This window comes from Lonchura striata, chromosome 2 (genome assembly GCF_050655825.1).
Source record: "Lonchura striata isolate lonStrDom1 chromosome 2, ASM5065582v1, whole genome shotgun sequence".
In the NCBI taxonomy this organism is placed as follows: Eukaryota; Metazoa; Chordata; class Aves; order Passeriformes; family Estrildidae; genus Lonchura; species Lonchura striata.
Window position 1 is genome coordinate 54,011,545 of NC_140704.1, and position 26,407 is coordinate 54,037,951.

Sequence of the window (26,407 nt, forward strand, 5' to 3'; positions counted from 1 at the left end):
GGGTGCGGCCCCGCCGCCCCCGCCCCGCGGGCGGAGCGCGGTGTCAGGCGCCGAGGCGCGCAGGCGCGGGGCGGGCCAAGGAGGAGCGGGGCGGTGCGGCCGGACCCGGTTCCCGGAAGGGGGCGGCCGCTTCCGTCCGCGGCGCGAGCGGGGCCGGGCCCGGCGGGGCGCGGCGGGGGCGGGTAACGGGCGGGACGCGGCCGGCGCCTTCCCGGGGCGCGTCGTTCCGCCGGGGAGTCGTGTCCCGCTTCTCCCACGGCGCCGTAACTCCGAGCCTCAAACGGCAGCTGCTTTCCTTCCTGCACCTCCTCCTTTGTTTCAGCCGAAACTTAAGGGAGATAGATAGTGAGAAAGCATTGTAGCTCGATGTCTGTCCCTCCTTCTTCCCAGCTAATCCCTCATCTGGAGAATAGAGGAGGCGTGTCCTGCCATGGTAAGGAGATAAATTCCCGACATCTGTCGCTAGGTTTATAAACACAATTATTTTTAGTGGAGCATTCCTCAGGACAGAAGTGTAAGCTGGGACAACATTTAATATACTGAGTTTAAGGAAAACGATCACTGGCAGAAGGGAACATGAAGCGGTGAGGCTCTTAAGAGAGTTTTGCTTTTTTTTTTTTTAATTTCTTTTTTATAGTAATGGACCACTCCATGTATGGAGGATTTTACAGATGCCAAAAAGAATGGGGAGATAAGATCTTTTCCATGTTAATTACAATCATTCAAATAATAACAGCAAGAGTGCCTTAATAACTGTATCTTTTACTCCTAAATTGTGGACACACAGAGGAGCTTTGCCCAAACACAACATGATTTAAACTCATGATGTAAGTGATGTAATGAAACCTAAGCATAATGTGCATATATCAAAACTGACTGCTCAGTGTGTGTCTTTGGTTTTCACACTATAACCACTCACAGACAATACTAATTGTTTTGAAGCATCTGCTCACCCACATAATTGTTTGGCTGAAGGTAGTTTCCAAGTCTGGAAATTCCAGATTTTATCACCTCAGATGAAAACTTTGATCTTGGTGTTCACCTCATGGAACGTGCACTTTGCTTGCAAAGCAGGTGCACGTTAAAATTTTCATTGTTCTCTGTGATGGTTTCTGAAATTTTTGACAACTTGACATTTTGACATAATTTAGCCAGTGTTCAGTCCATATTCCTCTGGAATTTCGTTTTGTTGGCCTCACATTTCATTATGAGCTAATTTTTGCAAATTCCTGAGAATTTGAGAAACTGATAGCAATCCAGATGCAATTAATTCTGATTAAAATATCTAAATACATCCATTTACACAGAGAAAGGTTGGATTCTCTTAAATGGAGAGGGCAGGGAAAAAAAGGAGGAGAAGAAAGGAAAGCTAGTAACACTGAGTCAACCAAACATTGAAAATAAAACATTTTTGATATTTCATGAAAGGGAAAATTTTCATAGTATATGTCATAAGACTTTTCATGAGACCATGAAAAGACTGAAAGAGTCTCTGCATGATCCTGTACAAATAATGATTCAGGAGTCCTCAAGAAATCCTGGCCCAACTTCTGCAGCCTTTTGAGTATCTCTGTGCTGTATAACTTTTTAATACTTATTCCAGAACACTTCTGTTGCAAAAGAGTGGGTGAGTCTTAGTTAAGGTCTCATTAATACTGATGTCTGCAGCCGTTCAGTACTTCCTTATTCCTGCAATACTAGAGCTAGTCCAAAATAACCTTTGTCCTGTAAGACACACAGTGTACTTACCCAGATGTTGGTAGCAGCTGTTTCATTCTCTGAAAATGTCCCTTTGCATAAAATGGTTTGGGTTGGAAGAGACCCTAAAGATCATCTAATATCAAATCCCCTGTCAAGGGCAAGATGACATCCACTAGACCATGTTGCTCAGTGCCCCATCTAGGCTGGCCTTTAACACTTTCAGGGGTGGGGTGTCTGCAGTATCTCTGGGCAACCTATTCCAGTGCCTCACCACTCTCAAAATAAAGAATTTCTTCCTAAGATCTAATCTAAATCTAATTTTTTTAGTTTATAACCATTTCCGCCTTGTCCTATCACTAATATGCCCATGTAAGACATTGCTCTTTTTACCCTTTAGGTACTGGAAGGCCTCAATGAGCTCTTGCCAGAACCTTCTCTTCTCCAGGCTGAGCAACCTGAGCTCTCTCAGCCTTTGTAGGAGAGATGGTTCAGTCCTCTGACCATTTTTGTGGCCTCTTCTGGACTCTCTCTAGCAAGTCCACATCTTTCTTATGCTAAGGACTCCATACCTGGACACAGCACTCTACTTTGGGTCCCATAAGGGCAGAGTAGAAGGGGACAATCACGTACCTTAGCCACCCCTCTTTTGATACAAGCCAGGATACCATTTGCCTTCTGGGCTGCAAGTGAACCCTCTTAAGTCCTTCTCAGCTCAGTTGGTCTCAACAAGTTCTTCTCCCAGTCTGAACTCACGTCTGGTATTGCCCTGACTCAGGTGCAGCACTTTGCACCTGGATTTGTTGAACTTGAGGTTCCCATGGGCTCACTTCTCAAGCTTGCCCACCTGAATATGATCTCTTCTTTCTGTTGAACCAACTGCACCACTCAGCTTCACAGGTCTGGAATCTTGCTGGGGTGCACTCAATCCCACTGACAGTGTCATTGATAAAGGAAGGTATTAAAGAGCCCTGGTACCATGACAGGCCCCTGAGGGACACAGCTCATCACCAGTGTCCACCTGGACATAAAAGTACTTACCACAACTCTGGCTGCATCCACCCAGCCAATTCCTTATCCACTGAATATTCCATCCATCAAATCTGTGTCATCATTTTGGAGATAAGGATGTCATGTGGGACCAGCTTACAGAAGTCTAGGTAGTTGACATCTGTCAGTCTTTGCTTGTTAATTGTTGCTGTCACTCCATTGTGGAAGGCCACCAGATGGGTCAGGCATGATTTGCCCTTAGTGAAGCCATATTGGCTGTCTTGGATCATCTCCTTGTATTGTATGTGCTTAACATTGTTCCATGAGTGTCTGCTCCACAGTCTTCCCAAGAAGGGGGAGGTCTCTGGTATGTCCTTCCCTGGGTCTTCCTTTCTTCCCTTTTTAAAAATAGGAATGATGTTTCTCTTTTTCCAGTCACTGAGCACTTCACCTGACTGCCAGGGTTTTCCACATATGGCTTGGCAGCAACATCAGTTCCCTCAGGACCCTGGGATGCATCTCATCAGGCCCTAATAGACTTGTGGCTATTCAGTTTAATCAGGTGGTCTTGAACCTGCTCTTCATTTTACAGTGGGAGAGATTTCATCCCCATTTTGCACCATGCTGCTTGTTAATGAATGTGGTCTTTGTACTTTTAATCTCTCTTTAGAGCTATCTTAAAAAAAAAAAAAAAAACAACCTTATTTTGAATTTCTGTTTTGTGGCCCAAAGTGCATGTTGTAATGCAATAAAAAACAGTTTATAGTATACCTTTCATTTTTTGCTTGGATCTGTCCCCTGGCATCTTACTCAAACCAAGTGGAAAAAAAATGAGCTCTTTAACCCAAAACTAAAAGACGTATTTCCATGAAAATGCACTACATTAATAATTCCTATTCAATTTCTAACAAGTGACTGTAGCAAGAGCATCTCTGGAGCACCTGGTATATTTTATGGCATGACTCTGGCTCCTCTGTGTAAGAGAGCAACTGGTCAGAGGAGAGTAGGTATTGCAACTATTTCTTTGTCTGTACAAGAACCTAGGGTCCACAGCCCAAGGCAACAAGAGGTTTAAATCACTCTCTGGTGTTCAAATGCTACAATAGGTACCTAAAACCATACAGGTTTTACCATACAGGTAGTTTAGTAGACATTTGCAATGTGGCTATAAAGGGTGTAGGTAATGAATGAAACCATACAGGTAGTGTAGTAGATACTTGCAATGTGGCTATGAAGGGTGTAGGTAATGAATGTCCTTTGTTATGTATTAGCATCTGTGCCATTACAGCTCTGCACATAAAATTCTTGAAGGGAAAAAATTGTGAAGAATAATTAGGTAGAGATGTAATTAATTGTGTCCTAGTAGTACTTGCATTATGTACCTTAATACAACTAAGAAATCAACTGACAAATATCTCATTTATTTTAAAAAGCCAAAGCTACAGTGGACATGTCAGACAAAACATGTCTGAAATTTAGGGAAAAACATTGATGTGCAACTTCCATTCCCACAGCGCAAAAAGTACTCGTTCCCTTTAGCGCACATTTAGTAGCACACAATTTATATTTAAAGTATGCATAATTTAACACTGTAATTTTATCTTAGATTTCTGTTGACATGAATAAATGAACCACATTCTTTGGAAAACCATCTTATCATCATAAAACATCCATTCTTCCTTCAAGTGCTCAATAAATCTTCCAGGGTGAGAGAGACTTAATTTTTTGAAGGGACAAAAGAGTAAATGAACAAAACCACCTACTGGTTCTTGAGGGCACCCTCCTATTTCAGCCCTTTCTGCCCAGAATTGATTACCGTGGCATCTGCTGGGTCTGTGGGTGTGTGGGCCTTTGTGTTGTGAAGTATTGCTGAACTGAAATCAATACATGGAGGTAAGGTTTCCTGGTATTATGGTTAATTTCTTCTCTTTTACGCTGATGGCAGAACTGTATTAAAATTTATTAGACAACACTTTATTACCAGTGTGTAAGGATGGATAAAATGTATTTGTGAATTAATGGAGTTTCTCAGTAGCAGGCCAGTTGAAAAGAAATCACCCAGCCCAAATCCACATGTATTCTGAGCAGAATCAACCTCCCCATTAAAATGAAAGAGCTTGAAGCTTTTACCCACCTTCAGTTTGTACCATAAGTAACAATGAGTGAAGAACATGCTAAACAATTACTTGCCTAATTACTAACATACTCATACTTCTCAAGTTTGTAACTTCATGTTTTTTTCTGTGCTTTTGTGTAAGTAATAACTAGGCTTCAAGGACATACTACTCTTGAGGTATATAACTGGCTAGCCTAAGGGCAGATTTGGGATGTGGCTCCCACTTTACATAACAGAGAGTGATGGCTGCCTTGAGGCAGTGGGCATCTGCTGGTTGTGGGGGTGGTCAGATCTCCCTCTGAGTGTGCCTGTTTCTCTCTGAAAACTATCAGGAAAATCTGATATGATAAAGTTTATTTTGGTGCCTGCTGTTAGGCACTACAACTCCAGGTCTTAAATGATGGACTACTGGATTGGAATTCATATAATCTTAGCTCTATTCTGTGTTGGTTTTGGCTGGGGTAGAGTTGATTTTCTTTGCAGTAGATAGTGTGGCGCTATGCTTGGGATTTATGCTGGAAACACTGTTGATAACACTGGGTTGTTTTAGTTACTGCTGAGCAGTGCTTATACAGCCTCAAGGCCTTTTCTCACACTGTTTCACCAGGGAGGAGACCAGGGGTGCACAAGAAGCTGGGAGGGGACACAGCTGGGACAGCTGGCCCCAACTGTCCAAAGGGATGTGCTGTATGATCCATACCTTATGGTGTCATGTTCAGCAATAGAAAGTGGGAGAAGAAGAAGGAAGAGTGGAGACATTTGGAATGATGGCATTTCTCTTCCCAAGTAACACATGGTGGAGCTCTGATGTTCCAGAGGTGGCTGAACACCTGCCTGCCCATGGGAAGTGGTGAATTAATTCCTTGTTTTCCTTCACTCCCAGCGCGCAGCTCTTGCTTTCCCTGTTAAACTGTCTTTATCTCAACCCTTGAGCCTTCTCACCTGTTTCTGCCCACCCTCCCCCCACTACTGTAAGGGAGTGAGTGAGAGACTGCAAGGTATTTACTTGCCAACTTTATGGCATACTCTCACAGTGTCACTAATTTGCTCTGATCTTGGCCAGTCCCTCCATTTCCCATCCCAGCTTTTATCTGCCTTTTACAATTAGAGGTTAAGCTCTATAGGCACAGTCATTCTTTATGCTTTTTTCAGCACATACAGCCTGGGGAATGTTTTTGTGATGCACGCAGATAAATAAATATGCAATGCAGTACAAATTCTGACTGCTACAAATCGACACACACACACAGAGGTTGTGTGGACATTTGTTCTTCTATTCTTGCTCAGTGCAAGGACATAATCTATAAGCTTCCCAGAAGCTTCACACCATCTGTGACTGTCTCCAAACCTGTCACATGTGTATCCCTACACTTGCAAACAAACATATACACCCTAAAAAAACATAGTGGGATGACTGTAATAAGATTTTGGGTAATAAGGTACTTGTATTTCCTTACCTCTATTATCTGTCCAAATGAAAATATTCGCCGTAGTCCATCTAAGCTAGTCGTGGTTCTTAACACTTACAGCTTTCTTACCAGTTTGAAAAGGTTTATCCCCAAATGCATCATCCCTATAGAGAAAGTGAGGTTAAGTGACTTGTATAACAAGGAATTCATGAGTAATGATGAGTTTGCATTCATTCATCTTGGCATTCAACAGAGCTAGGACAAATCATATCATTCTAGTAGGTGACTAGGAATCTGGAAATCTGACAGGGTTACAGCGAAGTTGGTTCATAATATATAAGAATGAACAAAATATTTTTAAGAACATAATTAAGTAGTTACCAAGTGTATAAAAATATAAAAGCATTAAAATGTATAATTGAATGTGTATTGCATGTATTTATAACAAGCCTTCATAGTTTAATTAGCTTCAGTTTTAAAACATAAGATATGAAAAGCAGTGTCAAATTGTTTAACCAACTTAGAATGATGTAAAATGCATACTTTATATGGAGTTCCTGTCAGCATGGCTCTGCTGTAATAGCTTCAATTGGCATTTATTGGGATTGAGCTCCTTTATGGTATTGCCTTTCCTGAAAAATGAGTCCTTCCTAAATGATATTTTATTGAAATCAGTATTTGCCAATGCTCTGTTTCTTTTTTTAGTCTGCATGTTATATAATCCATATCCTTATATACATTCAATCAGAACCCTAAAGCTGAACAATCATCTCCAAACCAATATTGGTTTAAAATAGCTTAAAGTAGACCTAAACTCATCTCACTTTTCTAGTATTAAAATAACACAAAATTTTGTATAATTTTCAGATTTTAGTATTGTCTATATAATTATTTAATATATTCTTATTAATGTATTTTTTGTTTTTCATATCCTTTCTCTATTAATTCTGGTTTTCATACTTTATATGGTTTTATACTTACATAATGTTTCTTTTTGTGTCTTTTTCTTGTGATTTTCTAGTCCCTTTCTCCACCTCTTTCATTGCTAGTTTCCTTCTTTCTTCTGTGTGCTGAAGGATGTTCTAGAATAGTCAGGTAAATTGCAGTCTGGTTTCTAGTTCTGTGGCAAGCATTTCAGGAGTCACTTCCTCTCCCCATCTCTCTGCATCCCAGTCTGGAAAAACAAGACAATAAACTGGCTCCTGTGTGGTTAGCTTTGAGACATACTGGTGGAAAGCTCCTTTAAGCAGAATTACTGTCTTTCTGTATTACACCTCTACCTCAGTGATTTCCTCAGTGCTCATCATTATTTTCAGCTCCTCAATTAATTCTTAGCTCCTGCTTCTTTTCCCTCCTCCTCCATCCCCATCTTCTACCAGTAACATTTTCAATGTAGACCTTCAGCATAGTATGGGTGTTACTAATTTTGCCATTTTGTGCAGATTATGTGCCAACTACATTCACTTTTTCTCTCTCTTCAGGGAGAGCTGTGGCAGCTCTCAAGTGATTGGTTCTATTGATCTCATGCTGACTGATGTCACCAACATGAATGATGGTGCAACACCTGATTTTAGTTATAGAAATGATCACAAGACTCTTAGAAAGATAAGAGATGTAGAAAAAGCAACAAATGTTCAGTTATGAATAGCAATCATGGTGTCCTATGAAACCTGTAAATGGCAAATGTACACACATGAAGGCAGCCCTCACATGTTCTTTCATGAGGTTATTTAAATTGTGGTCACATGGATCTAGGGCGTTTGGGAAAATATTTAGACAATATCTACTTGGAGATTATAATGCTAATGTCGAGCAGAAATCAAATGTTAGCTATATCTTGACTATGGGGAAAATATATGCCCTGTCTGTGTCAATGTGTTTCTACATCTATGGTAATTTGCTATGAACCTATATTTCTGATGTTTGTCTATACAGCCTTTGGCTTTGAAGAATTTTAATCACTTTCAGTGAAGAAGCAGGAAACAGTCAAATCCTGCCAATGTTAAGTGTCTCAGACTAAGTGCCAGAAGTGCTATTCAGTAAGTCATGAAGTAAAACTGGCTCAGTCTATATGGCTGTAGTGAAATAAAATGCAGCCACCAACATTCTGATGTTACTCTCAGGAGCTAAATATTCACACTCTGTAACTATGGAGATCATGTAGAGACTGAAGGAAAGATGACAAAACATACTGTAGTTTTTATGGGTTGTAAAGCCATAAACTATAGACCGTATCAGACTAAAGTATAGGTCATAAAAGTTAAGCAGCACTTCCATCCTGCCTTAGATGGAAGAGCATCTAGGAAACAGCTGTTATAAAGTAATTGTTTGAATGCTTATCATTTTTTGTAAACGCTGATTCATGTTCCTGTTACATGCCCATTTTATAGCTGTCAATGCTGATCACTCTAAAATCCCATGGCACTTTGTGAAAGAACACAGTTTTAGCTCTGTCCTCATAATTACAGCAACATCTCTTACACATGATTCAGTTCTAACTGGAACCACTGGTTTTCACTGAGTACCCTAGGCCCCAGTTTTGTATTTAGACTTACTGTGGACTGTTATGTAGCTGCTGTTTTCTCTGGTCAGCAGTTCAGCTGAGGGCTTCTGGAAAGATGCAATTCCAATAAAGTGCTGGATGCAGGCCAGTAAAGATATATTGCTGGTGATTTATTTTGATTTTATTCTTTAAATGAAAAAGAATCAAGACTGGATATAGGAAAATAGAAAAAAGCAACCCCCAGTGTGCCAGAAGAAACCAGAAACATAAAACCCCATCAATATTGCACTGATTATGGAATATCTGGAATATTTTCTGAAATTATGTCACAAATATATCAACAGTAAGCCAAGGTTTCTTATGTTTTATAATAAATCTTGAGTATATTTACTAAAAAAAAAAAAAATTTAATTCATGCAAGAATATAAATGAGCAATATGTTGAGTCTTCCTCAGAAAAATTACCATTCAATGAAATGGAAAAATCATCAGAAATGTTACAACTATGAAATTACAAAATGCCATTTTCATATGAATCACAATGCACCCAGGCCATGCACTGTGAAGCATATTACATTCAGGAATTTAGCAAGATGCAACCATTACAAAAATCAATCAAATAATAATAATAATTAATTTCTCAAAAGGTGCCTGAAGAAGCATACCTATTCCCTTTAAAAGGGAATAAGATATCCTGAAATCATTTGAGAGCAAAAGAGGATTTAATCTGGCGACAACTTATTAAGTAACTGCACACATGAACAATTCTTTCAGCAGCTGTTTTTGATGAACAAAGAGAGAGTAATCCAGAGCAGGTGGGCATCTAGGATTCATGCAGTAATTCCAATTATTTTCTGTACTCATGATAATGCATGTCCAGTTGTTGTTTTTTTTTTTAATACCACAAACTGACCCAGTTAAATATTTGTGTATTTAATATGCCTGAGAAGCTATAATTATAACATTTTTAAATATTCATCACTCTTAACTCTTCTCTCAAGTGCAGTAATTCAATATGACAGTTCTGAATACTGGAACAGCACCTTGTTGTGAGGAACTTTCTGACAATGCTTAAACTTCTATTTCTCATATGAAAAATATTTTTTCCAATCTTGCAATTTTATGTGAAGACTAATAATTATCTTGGAATATTTATCTTGTTATGAAAATCTGGCACTATTTCTATCCTGGAAAAATGATGCAAAATCATTTACCTAAATACATACATTTGAGCACAATGGAAAAAGCTTTTTTTGTTTAAAAGTTAAAGTGTATTTTAGGCTTATAAGCTATACTGTACTAATCAGCCATACTGTGACTAATTGAACTTGAAGTTCTCTGTTTATTTGCAGAACAGTTATTATGCAGATCAGGTAAGCCATGGAGTGTATCCTTCTTCTGTTATTTTGGAAGTGTTCTCTTCAAGATAGCAAATAATTTACTTTTCTGCTTATTCAGGACATGATCAAACCACTGTAGTTAGTATCAAGATCACAGAGACTCCAAAGAACTTTAGAAAAACATTTATGAAAAATAACACAAAAATATTAAGCAATACCAAGCTGTGGTATGTCATATTTGCACATACCCATTCATGTGATCTGGACTAAGGCAACCTAATTTATATGGGCCATAGTAAATGTTCTTGCTCAGCAGAAAACATTTCAATAGATTGTTCAAACAAACTTAAGCTAAAATGACTCCCTAGAAATGCTGAAAACATGTTTTTAAATTCATGCACCAATTAACAGGTAAAGCTCATGATTACAGCTATGATTATACCTGTGTTCACTGCTAATGTCAGGTTAAAAAGTAAATTAGTATTTAATACCATACACCAGACGAATAATTTTACAGAAGCGTGATTTACCACAAGTTTGGAATTACATTATCAATTTAGTTCATCACATTTCACCTCCTTTGTAAAAGCTGAAGTGCAAATATATTTAACTCGCTCAGCTGCACTGACTTTCTCTAATTAGTATGCTTGACACCTGTCTGGAGACAAATACCACTTTTTGACATACACTTCTCCTGGGATTCCTAGGCGCATGCTTAGTTTTTTTGTGTAATCTTAGTGAGGCCAATGAACTACTTAGTTTCTACTCAGGTTCCTACATCCAAGTCAAAAATACTCTATTTTATGTGGTATGAGACTATTTCGGGCACTGCAGCATGATGGATAATAGCTGGAAGCAGGTTTGCTGTAAGGTATCCTGAAACAGTGCCACCCAGAGTTTATGTAGGAGATATGCTCTTCTTGCTGTAGACCTTGACATTGCCAAGTAACCACATTTTGAGCTAGAGCCTGTACAAAGGTCCAGGATTAACCCTTGAACCTCACACTGCCATTGTGCACTGATTCCTATGTACAAGCAGACTGCAACTGAGGTGGATACAAAATATACACATTTTTGTACAAATACAATGCAAACATTATCAATACTGTTTTTTTAACTCCCTCCACTAAAAAGCAAGATGAACAACCCCCTTTTGGAGTGCTTTCCTGTTTTGCTGAGTGATTGTTACTATCATACCTCCCCCAGTTAAATTCAGCCTCTGAGAATATGACACCTTCTGAAAAGATGGGAATTGACATTATGCCTTAGATGTGGAAGAACATGGCTAACAGGGTACCTCTTGTAAAAAGTAGCAGAGGTGATACTGCTGTGCTTATCAAGCCCCAAATTGAAAAACACTAACCACTGGGGACCAGTTTTTTGAAGGAGCAAGGCTTTTGCCTTGCACAGCACCTGGGAGCTGTGTTGCAGCTGCTACAAATGCACTGCTTGGTTTCTTGCAGTGTGAATGGAGATACAGGGTGGGTTGCAGCCCTTCTATTAGCATGAAGGCATGGTCGAGTGGGGGCATGTTCCCAGTGAGTGTGCTTGCAAGAGCTGGTTAGGGTCCACTGCTTCCTCTTCCTCCAGCTGGTTGAAGTGGCCTGATTTACAGGGAGTTGGGGTTGCTGCTCTATCATCTTCCCTGCTGGAGGAAGAAGCTGCCAGTCCCTTCTCACTATCCCTTCTTGGTGTATGCAAAAGGATCTAGTCCATCTCTGTTCCCCATGTAGTGCCGCTGGCTCAAAGGGGCCAGATCTCTGCAGCTCCGTTGTGCCCACTAAGTCAAAGAAGCCCTTTGTAATATTTCTTCTGGTTCTGGGGCAGTGCAAAGTGGGTGGCATGTTCCAGGACTCAATTTATTCTTATTAATAACTTTGAAGTCTTCCTACCTGTCTCACTCTGATGTATTTGGAAATTCACTCCTGTGTTTTATCCTCTGCAAAAGCACAGGATAATTTGGGTTGGAAGGGACCCTTAAAGACCATCCACTCCAACCCTCCTGCAATAAGCAGGGACATCTTCAACTAGATCAGGTTGTTCAGAGTCCTGTCCAACCTGACCTTGAATGTTTGCAGGAAGGGGGCGTGCACCACTTCTTTGAGCAACTTGTTCTAATGTCCTAACACTCTCATCATAAAAAAAATATCTCTAATTAAAGTGAGCTTTAATGAGCTCTAGGTGAGTCTGTCTGGATATCTCAAGTCTGTGGCAAAGCCTTGGTATTTATAAACAAATACACATAAGAAATTGTGCATAGGTAAAGAAAGCCAAATTGTTTAACAAACTGAAGATTTGGCTGCATACCTGTATTTAATATTGAGAATACTTACCTATACAAATCTCCTCCTGCTCTTTTTCTGTCAAAATCTTACAAAAATTAGATGCTTGTATGTGCAAAATTCAAGTAAAACATTTTTTATTCCTTCTTTGAAGCATAACATATATAACCTTAGCAAGGTTTTACATTTGTCCTCCTCCAGCATTTCTGGTTGCCATTATATTTAGAAAATTTTGACATGTTTTTCAGGTGTTGTGACAGCTATTTCTACAAATGCTTTAATGGAACAGTTGCATTTAAAATACCAACAAAGGCCATGGACTGAAACTCTGAAACTTGTTTATTTTTGCATGGTAAGAATCACAGGTTAGGTGAGAGAAGGATATGTGGTGTAAGAGTATGTTTCCAAGGTAGCTAAGAAATTACTTGCTTTCAAAAACAAGCAAAACCAACTAACCAAAAAGCCCATGTAATCCAAAACCAACCAAAAGATAATCCCCAGAAAAACTTGGTGCCTAGTATAACCTGGCTCTCCATTGTCTTAGGACAATGGGTTATAAAGTGTCCTGCCTAATTTTAACACTTTAGGGGTTGTTTCTTGCATTGTTTTAACTTGTTTTAACGTTGTTTTAACTATTCAGGAGGTAGTACTGATTGTCTACCAGTTGAAGTTACATTCATGATCATTATCATATTCATAGTATTAAAGATAATTTGTTGCCTATAGGACTGGGAGGAAATACTGTATTTTAGAAACTGGTCTGAAATCTGATATCCAGACTTTCTGCTGCTGTGATATACCATTCCATGCCTGCCCTTCCAGTAGCTAATTTAAGAATGATCTTCATAAAGAGCAGTTTAGCACAACTGCTGTGAGCTCAGTATAAAAATTCCCATTTGTTTCCATGCTTCTTTTTATTAATGCTGAATTCAAGCTTTACTCTGAAAACAATGTCCTGAATTTGAACAAAGTGAAAACTCTTCGGCAGTGAGTGTTCTTTGTTAATTGAAGTGTGAAGTATGAGAAGTTTTCAGGCAAGAGCTTGAAGAGAAACTGGGAGAGTTTGCTTGCTACTGAAGTGAATAGCTTCACAAGCTAACTTGTATTCTAATCTAAGTACTCCTGTGGCACTTACTGATCTGTTTTATTCACTCAGGCAGATTTTTTCTAAAATAAAAACGCAAGTATTTTCTTAGTTTAGCTTCACAGTGGAATTAGCTGACACATCTAGTGATTACATCAAAAGACAGGGGAATGGAAAGCCACTCCTTGCTCCAAATTACATACCAATTACATCTGGTATGTAATTACTGCACAATAATATCTTCACAAATCCATTTAGTGCTGCCATTTTGGAGATCATAGGTAACCCCTGTCTTTGACAAAAACAACCAGAGGTTTGTAGTATGGGGCATCTGTGTGCTCTGTCTCTTAGCTAGTAATTTAAGGTATCTCTCTTTGTCTCTTGTTTTCACAAATGTGCTAGGATAACCCACATCGAAAGCCTGTCAGTAATGCTCCAGATGGTCTATTGCTTTCATGCATGGAGAAGATAGAGAGGACATTAAATGGTAATGAGCTCTTGGATAACTCAAAGTACATTTTTTTAATATTGTGTGGAATCTACCAATCCTTCTCTATTGATTTTCTTTAGGAAGAGGTCAAATGTACAAACACAGAGGTAGATAAGAGACAAGAGACTTGTGACTCATCTTTGGGCTAAGCCTTCAGGCTATAGCTATTCTTGAAGCCTGAGAATATTTTCTACACAGCACAGCACTTATTAATCATAATAGTTGTCATTAATGACAAGTCATTCAAGAGATACTATTTTCTCATTACCTAAATATTATCCTTTAAATTAAGAAAATACTGGTTCTACTTCTTGATCATTGCAGTTTGATTAAATTGCCTTTTTGGTTTTTGCAGCTAAATCCATGTTTTCTGTGATGAACATATTGGAACTTTTAGCCAGACAAAAAGGGTAAGTTTGTTAATGAATAAATGCAAATGAGCAAGCATGGCTCAAGTCCAGAGAGGAATACCATCTGGATGGCTTGTCAACAATGTTATTTTTTAGCTCAGTATTCTAATTCTAGGTGTGTATTTGCCTATTTTGATTAGCCTTTTGTGGAGAAGGTTTTTGGGTAAAGAGAGGGTATAAATGCCTACATCCCAAAGCAACAGACTGAGGTTAATAGTTTTGAGCTGACCAACATTAAAATGCAGACAGCAGAGCACAAATACATGCCTAGTTTTCAGAAGCTGAGCCAAGGAAGAGTTATTTTTGAAACATCCCTATTGTCTCTTCTCATGACCAAGTGAACTATACTCATTTCCTTTTTTAAGTGACAGAATTTTAATATATACAAGCTTTTATTTTTCTTTTTCTCATCCTTCTCAGACTTACTGTTCATGTTAGCCCCAGTGGGACTGCCTGCTACATAACATCAATGATGTTTTATCTAGAAATTCAGCTGGAGAAGGATGGAGATGTGATGGATGTAAAGTTGGCTCACTTTGAAGAAGCTCCTGTGGTAAAATTAATTGTCTCTGTCTCTCATGACCCTTTAGTTTCCTACCTGGCTTCCAGCTGTTATGTCAGAAAGGTTTTGACTTTCTTTTGGTCTTGTCACATGTGGAAGCCTGTTCATGACACTAGCTACCTCTTTAGGCATCTGAATCTTTCACCTAAACTTACAACTCACTTACAGGTACTAAATACTCTAGTGCTAAGTATTACAGTAAAAGTCAGCTGACAGACTCACCTTCCAAGATTTTTGTGGTATCGCACATAAATATTTTTATCTTCATGCTTCAATGCTACCAGTATAGAGTAAATAATAAGGGCTTAAAATATTTTCCCGCCAAGGTGTAGTGCAATATATATGCTCAGTGAATGTCTTGGACCTAATACTGTTTTTTATTCTGCCTTCTTTAGGAGTATATATATTTCTATTAGTGGGGATGTTTTTCTGGCAAAATTTCTATTAAATTATTCACAGAATATCACCCTGAAGTTCACATATAATGTCCTGCAGTTGCTACAGAATTACAGACAACCCTTCAGGTCAAAGATATAACAACAAGCTGTTGTGTAGGGGTTGGGGAACATAAACTCTTTTTCTTGGCACTAATTATTACAATTGCAACTACATTATTACAATTGTTATATTGGAGTTAACTTTGTCCATTATTTTTCATTGAAGTCAGTCCTGGAATTTCAGATTGCTCATTTAACCAGCACAGGTCTGTTGATCAATGAGTGCTGGACAATATCATTAGAATGAAAATGCATATTCAGAGAATTCTAGCACAACCAAGAAAAGAAAAACTGGCCAAGATGCAATTTTTTTTTCTGAAAGAGTTTATCAACAAACTATTTCTGTTAATTTTATCCTCTTTCACAGAGGATTTCTTCCAATTATTATAGTAATATTTTTTTAACTATTGCACTGTTAGTATTGGTTTTGAGTGTTGGGGATTTTTTTTTTATGCTAACTATACAGCTATTTAAAAGTAATGGGGATTAAGTTTATCATTACTAATGAAGTGCTTATAGAAGATGTGTCACAAATGACAAGAAAGATGAAACTCCTGTCTCTTATTCCTGTAGGTTTGTGATGATTTGGTCCAGCTTCTAAGGTAAAGAATCACATATAGGCTTTCATGTTGAATAGAAAGGAATACCTGATGCTAGAACCATTCCAGTAGAAAAACTGAAGAGGGAAAAAAAAAAAAAAAAAGAAAAAGGAAAGAAAAGCAGGGAACAATAATATGAATCCAGAAAACAATAGAACTGACACTGTTTTGGGTTCCATTTTTTGTGGGAAGTTGGTTCCAATCCTCCATATTGGAAGTTGGTTGTCGTTGTAATTATTATTAACTGCTTCAAATTTGTAAATTCAAGGCTAAAACAGCAGCAAATATAATTTTGTAAAGATACTCCAGGCATTTTTTATTTCTCAAGTCATTCCATCGAATTCATCTGCTTCAATGGAGCAAGGGTAAAGAGTAATCCCCAATATGTTGGCTCTAGCTGTCAGTCAACAAAGCCTTGCAATACTGACCTTTGTCTTGATTGCAAGAATTATAGAGCTACTTGGACCCAAAGTTTTGGTAATGGACTGATGATGACAATTCAGAACTGACAGATTTACACATACAAACTAGGTATTACTTTTCCTCTGCTCCTTCCATCAAATATTAAATAGCCCTCGTATTGTCCTTATGCAAATACTTTAACTGCATGTCCTTCAGGCTGCTCTCACAACAATGAAAGCAAGGTGATATCACATGGCCTGAGTTTCTTTGCAAATACATAGTGGGGAGATGTGACCCTAATTTCTCATGTAGCAGTAGGGCACTATATATATTTATTATTACCACATTTTGTTCTGTCTGAATAGTTGCTGTTCCAGGTCAGGCCACCACTTCAAAAGTCTATTTACAAGTTCTTCAGTGACTATGATCAAGATTCCAGATTTTAATAATAATTAGTATATTTAGGAAATCGGATTCTTATTTAAATACTGTGGCCAAATAATAGATAGGGAAGGTAAAAAGAGAAAGAACAATCATTGACCTTTAGTGTTTAATCTCTCTTTTATATTACTCATCATCAGTTTTTTTAACCCTCTTTTTCCTCAGGAATGAAATTATTTTAGCTTTAGGGGTGTAAACAGCTATGACTTAAAACTTGAACTTGCATTTTCCTAGATTTATTACTTACAGTGATGTTAATGCCAGCAGTTTGGCTCTGAGCACTGGCATATAGTTACCACTGGTACTGTGGGTGCTACTTTTCTGCTTTCCTGGTTTTGTTAAGTTTGTCACAAAGCACAGGTATCCCTTCTACACCTCTTGGTGTGTAGTATTTTATTTGGTTGTAAGGCAGTTTGCTATATGTGTAATGTTTCCCACAAGTCTCAAAGTAAAAAATTAAGATGAACCAGCCATCTAATGCATAGACTACTGTTGTGTCTGTTCCTGTACCACACACGCTTGCTTCCCTTCTTTTTCCCTGCTTCCCACTAATCTAGCTGGAAAGAGACAGAGGAGAACTGAGTGACTTGTTTAGATTCCAGGTTTGAAAGAATTTGTCCCAATGTAAAATTCAGGCAGGCTAATTTTGTCTCTGCTGACCCACACTGCAGCCACATCTGCATAGGAAAGGAAGAAAAGTCTTGAGCAGTCTGTGTGACTGCAGCACCAGAATCTAGTAAGGCTTGTAAAACTCATGTAAAATCTACTTAAGCACAGGAGTAATTTACCTGATGGGTTAGTCTGAACACTGCTCCATGCTGTCACACCAAGTCAAAATCCACAGGAATTCTGGGGTTTGAGTAGTCTGAACCATTCATTTATAAATCAAATCACTTGTCCCCCCGCCTTTTTTTTTTTTTTTTTTTTTTTTTTTTTTTTTTTTTTGGCTGATGTATCTATCAGTTATATTTAAGGCCTGTCTCACATGGTGCTGTGAAGTGCAGCATTAATACAATTTTAATATTTTAATTAAAAAATCAATGTATGCATGCAAGGTCCTAGGGAAGTAGTACTACATGACTAACTTTATTGGAACATCAGGAAAAGTGTTTTCCAACTGATGAGCTGTCGTATTTGCATTTCATGTACAATTATTGCTTTCAGTAGTGCCTACTTCAGTGCCAGTTTCAGTTATAAGTACAGTGCTTCTTGCAACAAAACCAAAGGTTCCCATTTTCTGGTATCTTCTAAGAAAATTTAAATCACTACTGCTACTTGATCTGATGAAGGGGGCCACTGTCACTCTGAAATGGTGCCTTTTCTATTAAATTATGTATAAAAGAGTTATTTTCCATCTCATTTAGTAGTGTGATAGTCATTATTTCTTTTTGTTAGGGTGAAGAACTATGATGCCTTTGGCAAGATTCTAGAAGACCTGTCAAATATGTATCAAATTCCAGGAAACAGGTTGCAGTTATTTTTTACTCAAAAACTTTTGAAATCCATAACCTAACTTTCATTTATTTACAAAAATAATGAATTGTCTTTTTTCTCTCCCAGCAAAATGAAAGCTAAGGGATATCTTGCTTTGCAGGCCCTTGAAAAAGACCTTTATTCAATGTCTCTTCTTGACAGGTAACTTATAGTCTATGTCTTTGTTCCTTTACCTCTACCCAAAATCCTTCATTTCACTAAAAATCATGTTAACTGATCTAATTATAGAGCAGGATGTGGAAGGCTAATGAGTTTTCTCCCACTGGGAAACTTGAAGCCTTTGTCAGCCCCAGACAAGCAAACGAGTCAATCTACTGAAATCCTGTGCTTTATCTAAGGGACTTCCTGGTTGGTTACAAAGCTTGGGGGGTGTGTGCACATGACCACCCACTGGGAGCAAACAGTGCATCTGAAAGTCAGCAGTCATGTTTAGATCTCCCTGTGGCAGAAGTAAAATAGACCTTTTGGGGTTCTGCTGTTTGGGTATATCATTTGGGTCCTCAGGTTTTAGATCAGGAGGAGTGGATGCCTTGTCTCCCTTTTCTCATTTGTCTTTTTATAGAGGAGGATTACAGATAGATGGGAAACAGTTTCCTAAACCTTTTGGTAATTATATAAGGATTTTCATTATTTTCAATAAATCAGAGGGGGGAAGTGCTTTCCTTCTGGATTTTTGAAATATCTTCTCTGATACCTTGCCTACTAAGTTATATACATACTTTGGCAGGTATGGCCTCCTGTAATTTGAAACACCCTCTTGGATTATTTTTGCACTTTTCCCTTATGAAGCATAATAACACTATGAACTAATGTGCTGGTCACTGATTTCTCAGTAAATATTATTTATAAGTTAAATAGATTATTTGTCCCAAATATGCTGTTAAGTCAATGCACTGCAGAGTTAGTACACAGCTATGTAAACGTATGGCTGTATGTATCATCTATATGAACACCCTTGAAGTCAGAGAGTGGTTCTGTTCAAGTTAGTTTATCCAGGTTATTTCTTCATTCTTTGCCCAACCAGTTGCTACTCTAATATTTGTGACCCCCTTCATTTCTGGTAAATAGCACACCAAAGTGCAACATGAAAGAGCTCTGATATGGGGGAAGTGGAAGCCCAAGTCCCAGAACTAATAAATGTGTAGAGTTGTGGTCTTTTGGATGCTGGACATACAATCTGCTTCCAAGAAAACATTGTCTTCTTTTATTAAGGATACAAATTAGAAATTACATGAATCTGACTAGCACTGCAATGCAGGAAACACTAATTAAGATGTGTTTTGAAATAGAACACAGGATCTAAACAGAGTTACTGAAGTACTTAATGGAAAAGTAGGACACCTGGTGCCAAGAACTGGAGGTGATTTTTTTCCTTATTTTCTCCCTCCCCCCCCCTTTTTCTTTTTCTCCCCCCCACCTTTCTTTTTTTCTTTTCTATTCTGATTCAAAGAATTGTAATCAAAACACACTGAGCTGGTGCTTGTGTACAGGAAAGATCCTCTACTATAAATAAAACCTGCTGTAGGGACTTACTGTGCCTGTATTCTCAGATAACATACAGATATACAGAACATATATAGAACAGATACTGTAAGTAGAGATGTACTTTTACAAGGAATCCCCTCTACCCATCTACAGTGTTGTTTTTTTCACCTTTGTGTCAAGGCACCCAACATATTTCCTCTACTGACCTGTATAGTAACCATTATTTTTTTATTCCTCAGGAACCCCAATGAACATTGAATTTTACATTTCTCCCTACCAAGTTTTGGAAGCAGAGCTAAATCATGGTAAAGCTATTTCAGCTATTCTGCTGTTTCAGCAGAAATAGCTAACAAGAGTTTTTCAATACTAAAGCAAATTTAATTAATTGTTTCATTAAGAAAATTTAATTAATTAAAGCTCAGAACTAACATTTAAAATTCTAGTTTAGTAGAACAGTTTATGTGATGCATTTTAGCACAGTTTTAATGTCCATCAGGAAACTACTTTCCATGTCTTCCTTGTTGACTAAGCTATTGCTGCTATCATCTTTGGGCAACTTTGGCCTTCTGGGTTTGGTCAGTGTATGCTTCTCTTCACTGCCCACACCACTGTGGCTCAGTTGGACCTGACCTTCCAAGTCCTTACCATTGTATATTTTGCATGCATAGGATTAATATACACTAAATTAAGGAAAATAATGCCATTCTCTTTCTCCCTCAGGTTCCCAGGTATGTGGAACAAAAACAGTTGTAACTGTTGAAGGCACAGATACACTCCACAAACTGCCTCTTTCTCCATTAATTATAGAACCTCAAGCTGGAGAGGATAGGTGAGGCTCTGGACACTTGTCAATACAGAAATGGATTTAGAAGTCACTGGCACTGACTTCAGTTTAATTTACATTTAGCCTCTGCTGAAACAAGAAGTTTGGTTTTATTTATGGCTTTATGCTCCATAGCTACACAGTCTATAATCTGTGGCTTTTACGGTTTTCTCAAATGGACTTCAAAAGTATTGTGTTCATATTTAACTGTGTCAGTTGCATTGAACTATGAATTTATTCATAGACTTGAAGCAGAAAGAGACAATATTACTGAACTTCCTAGTATTCAACAAGCAAGTCCTTCATAGATTAACAGTAAAGAAAGCATATACCGAAAGATATTACACCTAAAATACACAGAAATAGTTTGTCATCCCACTAGGGGTACTGACATCTCTCTCTACATCAGTGTTGTCTGGAGGGGAAGTCTGAAGTAACTTCATGAACTAAAATACTTTAAAATTATTTGTAAAAAACACCATTCAGTTTCTGTCTCACTTTTCCTTTCTGTCAGTTTTCACATTAACCATGTTTTAAACTATTAAAGTTGCATTTATAAAGCAAAACGCTTTTCAAGTCAGAAAATGTATGGAACATCATAAACTGCTAGGGACCTAACAGTGGCCTTGCACTAAGAGTCCTTGTTATGGCAATTTCTGTAAAAAAACTTTCATTCTGACAATTTTTTTTCCTAGCAACCCTTCGTTTTTGCAACTGACTGATGAACTCAGCATGGATTTGCCAGCTCATTTTGTTCTGAAGTTTCATCAGCCTGTTCCAATGTCTTCATCCAGTATTGAAGAGATACAGAAGCTCACAGGCATGTTATAATTGTTTTTTAAGACTAAGTACTTCTGTGATTATGCATTGCTTATTTGCTTTTTGCTTCCCCATGTTAAAGTTGAAAGAAAATATTGCTTCTTGTGCAGAACGTATTCTGTTCTACCAGTCCAAGTGTAACAACCAGTGCAAAACAGAAAAGTTCTAAGAAAGATATAACAATTACAGGCAAAGTTAAACACTCTACCTCAAATTCCCAATAGTAAAAAAAGGGATTAAGAAAGAAAATCAGTATTTTTGTCTTTTCAAAACATTGGGCTTCTTTTAATAGTAGCTTTCATAACCTACTGTCTTATATCTAATTGCTAATAAAAATAATGATCTGGTTTCAGGAATTCATATTTCTGGCTTGAAACTAGCTCCACTGTATGAGCTAATTGTTCAGTCTACTCTTAAAGAAAAATGCAGTGAAGACTTGTCTATAAATAAATCTTGTTTCTTTGTGGTAAGTATAGTGTGCATCTGATACACACTGTGCTGTTGCGGGAGATATATATACTGAATTACCATTTCCCCATAAGCAAGCAATGTAGGTTTCCCAGAATCCCAACAAAAGTGCTCTTTGGGAAATAGTTCAATTGACATAGCAGTATTAGAGCCTTTCATGTAAGTGAGCTTCTCATCCTCATTAATAAAACACTATGTGTTTGGCTGCTGAAGTCACACTAATTTGTTTGTGTGTAACCCAAATATTTATTCTTCTAAAAACTGCTCAGAACTTTTTCATTAATGCCTTAAAAAGAAGGAAACTTATTGACTGGTGTGAGGAGCAAGTCCCAAGAAGGTATACTTACCTAGATTTGTGAAGATCTTTATGATGCTGCATGTCACACTGTTTTAACAAAAAGGATTTCTTAATTACATAACACTGGGACTATTGATTACTTTTAAAGGGATTGGCAGGAAATAAAATATAAAGTGTTACAACCATTATGCCAACTGCTATCTAGAGACAAGGTTGTTTAACTGAAGAAGGCTTTCCTTTTAATAACTGCATTATTGAAATACAGTTGCTTAGGCTGCATTAGATGTAAAGTTTTAGAACAGAAAGTTGTGGCTAAGATGCTTTCTGCCAGATTTATATACAGGCTAACTACATGAAAAAGTAGTAATGATAGAGGTTGGAACAACATCTGATGTCCAGAAGAGATTTCCAGCAAAACTGCTATCCTGTTTGTGCAACTGTCAAGCAGCATTACTATGATATTATTTTGGTTACTAACATTTTTATAGCCTACAGGGCTCTGAAAAGTATTTACAACTTGGCTCTGGGTGTATTTGCCTAATTTGGATGTATTTGGGAGGGAGAGTGGATCTCATTTAGCTTCCGCTAAGGATTCTGCTGGAAATGCAGAGGTACCACAGACAAGCAAGGAATGTATCTTTCAAAAATATTTTTGCTGTAGATTGTACAACTGCCTGATAACATCAAGCTTTACTTTCCTGTTTTCAGTCCTTGAAACATCACCATTATTTGTTGCTTAGTCTCTTCCAGATTGCTCAAAGCACTGTTACTTCATAAACAAGGGCTCAGAAAAATCAGGTTTAGCAGGAGCCTTGGTCAGTAAAATCCCATTTAGCCATCCAAAGTGTGTGCCTGGTGTAATAGAGATTCTTCGACATCAAGTGGCATATAACACTCTTATTAGCAGCTGTGTCTCTGAGAAGCATATAAATGAAGGTAAATTGTGTGGCTGGAAGTGATGGCACAGTATTAGAGACAAACTAGTTTCTAAATTGGGTGTTGATAGATTTTACTATTCCCTTGCCAAAACTGTCATTACTTGTGGAGTACTGTAAGTGATTAAAGATTCTTAACACTGTATTGATTTTTTTAAATTCTATGTGCATTCTATGCACATAAACTAAGTTGTCAAAGTAATGAAAAATTAGACTATTGTATCAGTATTTCTTAAATTCTGGCATGTAATTCAGCCAAAAAGAACACAACTTCTATGGTGGATATCACTAAACAGTATTTTTATTTCTAGATGATTCAGAATTGCTTTACTTTGAAGTGGTACCGTACAAGAACACCAGCTTTTCTGTTTTTTTCCTTCATCCTGTGAAAAAGAATTTAGCATGTGGTATGTGTAGAATAATTACTACTGTCCTCTTTACTGAGCTGACAGGGGACTTGGTTCTATCTAGGCTCTTGCACTATGCTTCTCAGTTGCAAAGTCTAAGGACCACTTAACAGTGTGCAGCCCAGCAAAAAACACAGTGAATGCACTTGTGTATGAACTGCTTACTAGGAGGTGTTCTATACTCAGAAAGTAAATGCAAATATTAAAGTCCTGTTTTGTCTTGGCCTGTATTTAATTAATACATTGTAACTTCCACTATTTCTGATTTAAGTATATTATGGAAAAGCAAGTCATGCAAATATATTGCTGCAAATTTTTTCCCACTGGCTTCAATCTTACATCTCTTCAAGCATCAAAATGAAAGGATGGTTTTCAATGTTTGTAAATACTTCAAAACAAAGATTTTTCTGTTCTGTTCCTTCTTAGTGGTAATTGATGTTACAACCTCTAGAGAAGTCCAATGTCACCTTCATTTAAATCCTCAAGATCCAACTCTAAATTCTACTGATGACTTCATAGCAAGAGCTGTGAAACGGTAAGTACTTTTATTTCCTAACAGATGTCCATTAAATGGAAATTTCATGCATTCATAATGCCATGAACTCAGCAATTGGAAAACTTCACTCTCGTAAAATGCTGTAATACAATAATGGGAATAAGTTACGTCAGTGTCTTAAGTATCATTTTTTAAAAAAGTAAACATTAACAGTGAAGGAGTGTTTCTAGTAGAAAGCATGTGGAGGCAAGGAAAGACTATTGAGTGAAGAGTTTTACCTTTAATAAAGATGCTTTTCTGAAGACTCTAGCTGCAGTTTCATGTCTAGTGCAACTTCAAATAGCATGGAAAGGTCTTTTTAATATATCTACCTAATAGCAATCAGTGGTTCCCTTCAGAAAATGAGTTGTATATGGCATGTCTACAACACTGACTCTGGCTTATTTTCTGAACAAATTCCATGAGCAAGTTGTGATACATGAACATAGGCTAGACAAACTGTTTCAGAACACAGTCTACGAGCACTAAGTGATTTGGCATAAGTTAGTCCACAACTGTTATCTGTTTGATGACAAGAAAACCAATGCAGGTTGGATTTTGAACCTGATTTTAAACTAGGTACTGTTTCTGGAACCTGATTAAGAGTGGGAAAAAACCCGCCTCCAGTACAGTGTTTTAGAAAATAAACCTGTGTACCTGTGTTACACAAAACATGAAGGTTTATAAAATGCAATAAGAATGTGTATATTTCAATATTCTTAGTTTTGGTTTACACCAGAAGCATCCTTAAAACCTTTTTTTTTGTTGTTGACTGGATTGACCAGACTAAAAGACCTCCCACTCTTTCAAAACTTCAGTGCATACCTAACTTTAAAGACTCGGTAGATTTCAGTGTGTCAACATATATTTCTAGTACAGCACATGTAGTTTATATAATGGTTACAAAGTAACACCAGGTTGTACAAGACAAAAGCAGAAGGGAGGTAATGCTGGTTCTCATTCAGGTGTCAGCCACAGTTTATAAAACAGAAGTACTTTAAAGAACGTATTATGTCTGTAGTAGTGACTAATGTGTCATTTCCTTCTTCAGTTGCATGTCAATCCCAGTTGTCATGAGAGCTGTTTTCAGGAATGCTGCCAAGGTGAAAGCTGACCATGAAACTCATGACACAGACACAGAAAAACAACCTGGACTAAAATCGGAGCAAACTACAGATTCTAACAGTCTCAAAGAAAGCCTTTCTGGGGCTGATCAGCAAGACTGGGTAGTGACAGATAAGCCAAATAATACAGACAGTACAGAAGAAATTCTCTTTACAGCCAAACTGGAAACTCTGGGTAATAACATGGGGAAAAAGTAACCCCTCACTATGCACTGAAACTTTGTGGAGGGAAGTAATTCCATAGCTAGTACAGAAGCTAATGCAATAGAAAAAAAACCTGATGGTTTTATAAACAAAAATAAAGCCTACTTAGTAATTTGTGAATGGTATCTCCTCTTTGCAAACTTCCAAATATGGGAAAGTAGTTCCCTTTAATCTGCATTTTTAGACATCCAAATCTGTAAAGTCTAACACTGTTCTATTAACCTTTATTTTGTCTTGTTACTGAAAACCTCAAAAATCATCACGGTAAATAAGATTACCTCTAACATTGTCTTTTTTATTGTTAGAAGGTAACCATTACTTTATTCTTGGTCAAGAGATATCTGTGGCTGACAAAGTTCCAGCCTCAATGCTGACTGCTATACAAAAATTTTCGCTTATTTATGCATTTTTTGCGAACAAAGACATGAATGTTCATTGGTTTAATTTACATAATGTTCATTGGTTTAATTTACATAATTATCTTCATTAATTAGTATTCTACCCTCTATTAGTTATTGATTTCTTTCTCTTTATGCTAATCTGGTCCACATCTTTTATTCCTTCATATTTTTCTCCAACTTTCCAGGCCTTAATCTCCACTACATCTTCTGGTTACTCTAATGTCCTTGAATGGCCATAAATTTAATATCCCAGATGCCCAATTGTCAAATTCCTTTGGCTTTGTTAATTGAAGATTGTCAGGCTTAGTTTTAAAAAACTTAAGGTTTCAGTGATTTAATGATCAAAGTAAGTCTGTGAAGAAACTTAACTGGTGTTGGCAAAAAGTGAGCACTGCTTAGTTAAAACAACTAATTAAAAATTAGTTAGGGAAGTTATATATATATATTCCAACATTGTCTGCACCATATTCTACCAGAACATGGAAGAAATCTGTGTTTAGCATACAGGATAGAGTCTATAACACAAGACAGGCATTTGAAGAAAAGCAATGTTTATCCATGTCAGTATTATGCTAAATAAATTGAGAAAAAG

The 26,407-nt window shown here is 37.5% G+C and overlaps 1 protein-coding gene across 7 annotated transcripts; it reads left to right on the forward strand.

The window, feature by feature from the left end:
* Nucleotides 1-138: 138 nt before the first annotated feature.
* Nucleotides 139-26,407, forward strand: LOC110479437 (mediator of RNA polymerase II transcription subunit 1). Of its 7 annotated transcripts, XM_085570647.1 has the most exons (17): nucleotides 140-433; nucleotides 12,586-12,689; nucleotides 13,824-13,908; nucleotides 14,267-14,321; nucleotides 14,742-14,874; nucleotides 15,954-15,982; nucleotides 18,218-18,289; nucleotides 18,383-18,457; nucleotides 19,606-19,676; nucleotides 20,041-20,106; nucleotides 20,522-20,630; nucleotides 21,320-21,444; nucleotides 21,797-21,909; nucleotides 22,950-23,145; nucleotides 23,456-23,551; nucleotides 23,978-24,086; nucleotides 25,138-26,407. In XM_085570647.1, exons 1-17 carry the CDS (start codon nucleotides 367-369, stop codon nucleotides 25,406-25,408), a joined length of 1,776 nt encoding a protein of 591 aa, XP_085426773.1. In that variant the 5' UTR covers nucleotides 140-366; the 3' UTR covers nucleotides 25,409-26,407. The 7 variants fall into 7 exon arrangements, with proteins under 7 accessions (XP_085426776.1, XP_085426773.1, XP_085426789.1 ...); XM_085570650.1 differs by lacking the exon at nucleotides 23,456-23,551 and having other exon boundaries at nucleotides 139-433; XM_085570661.1 differs by lacking the exon at nucleotides 13,824-13,908 and having other exon boundaries at nucleotides 142-433.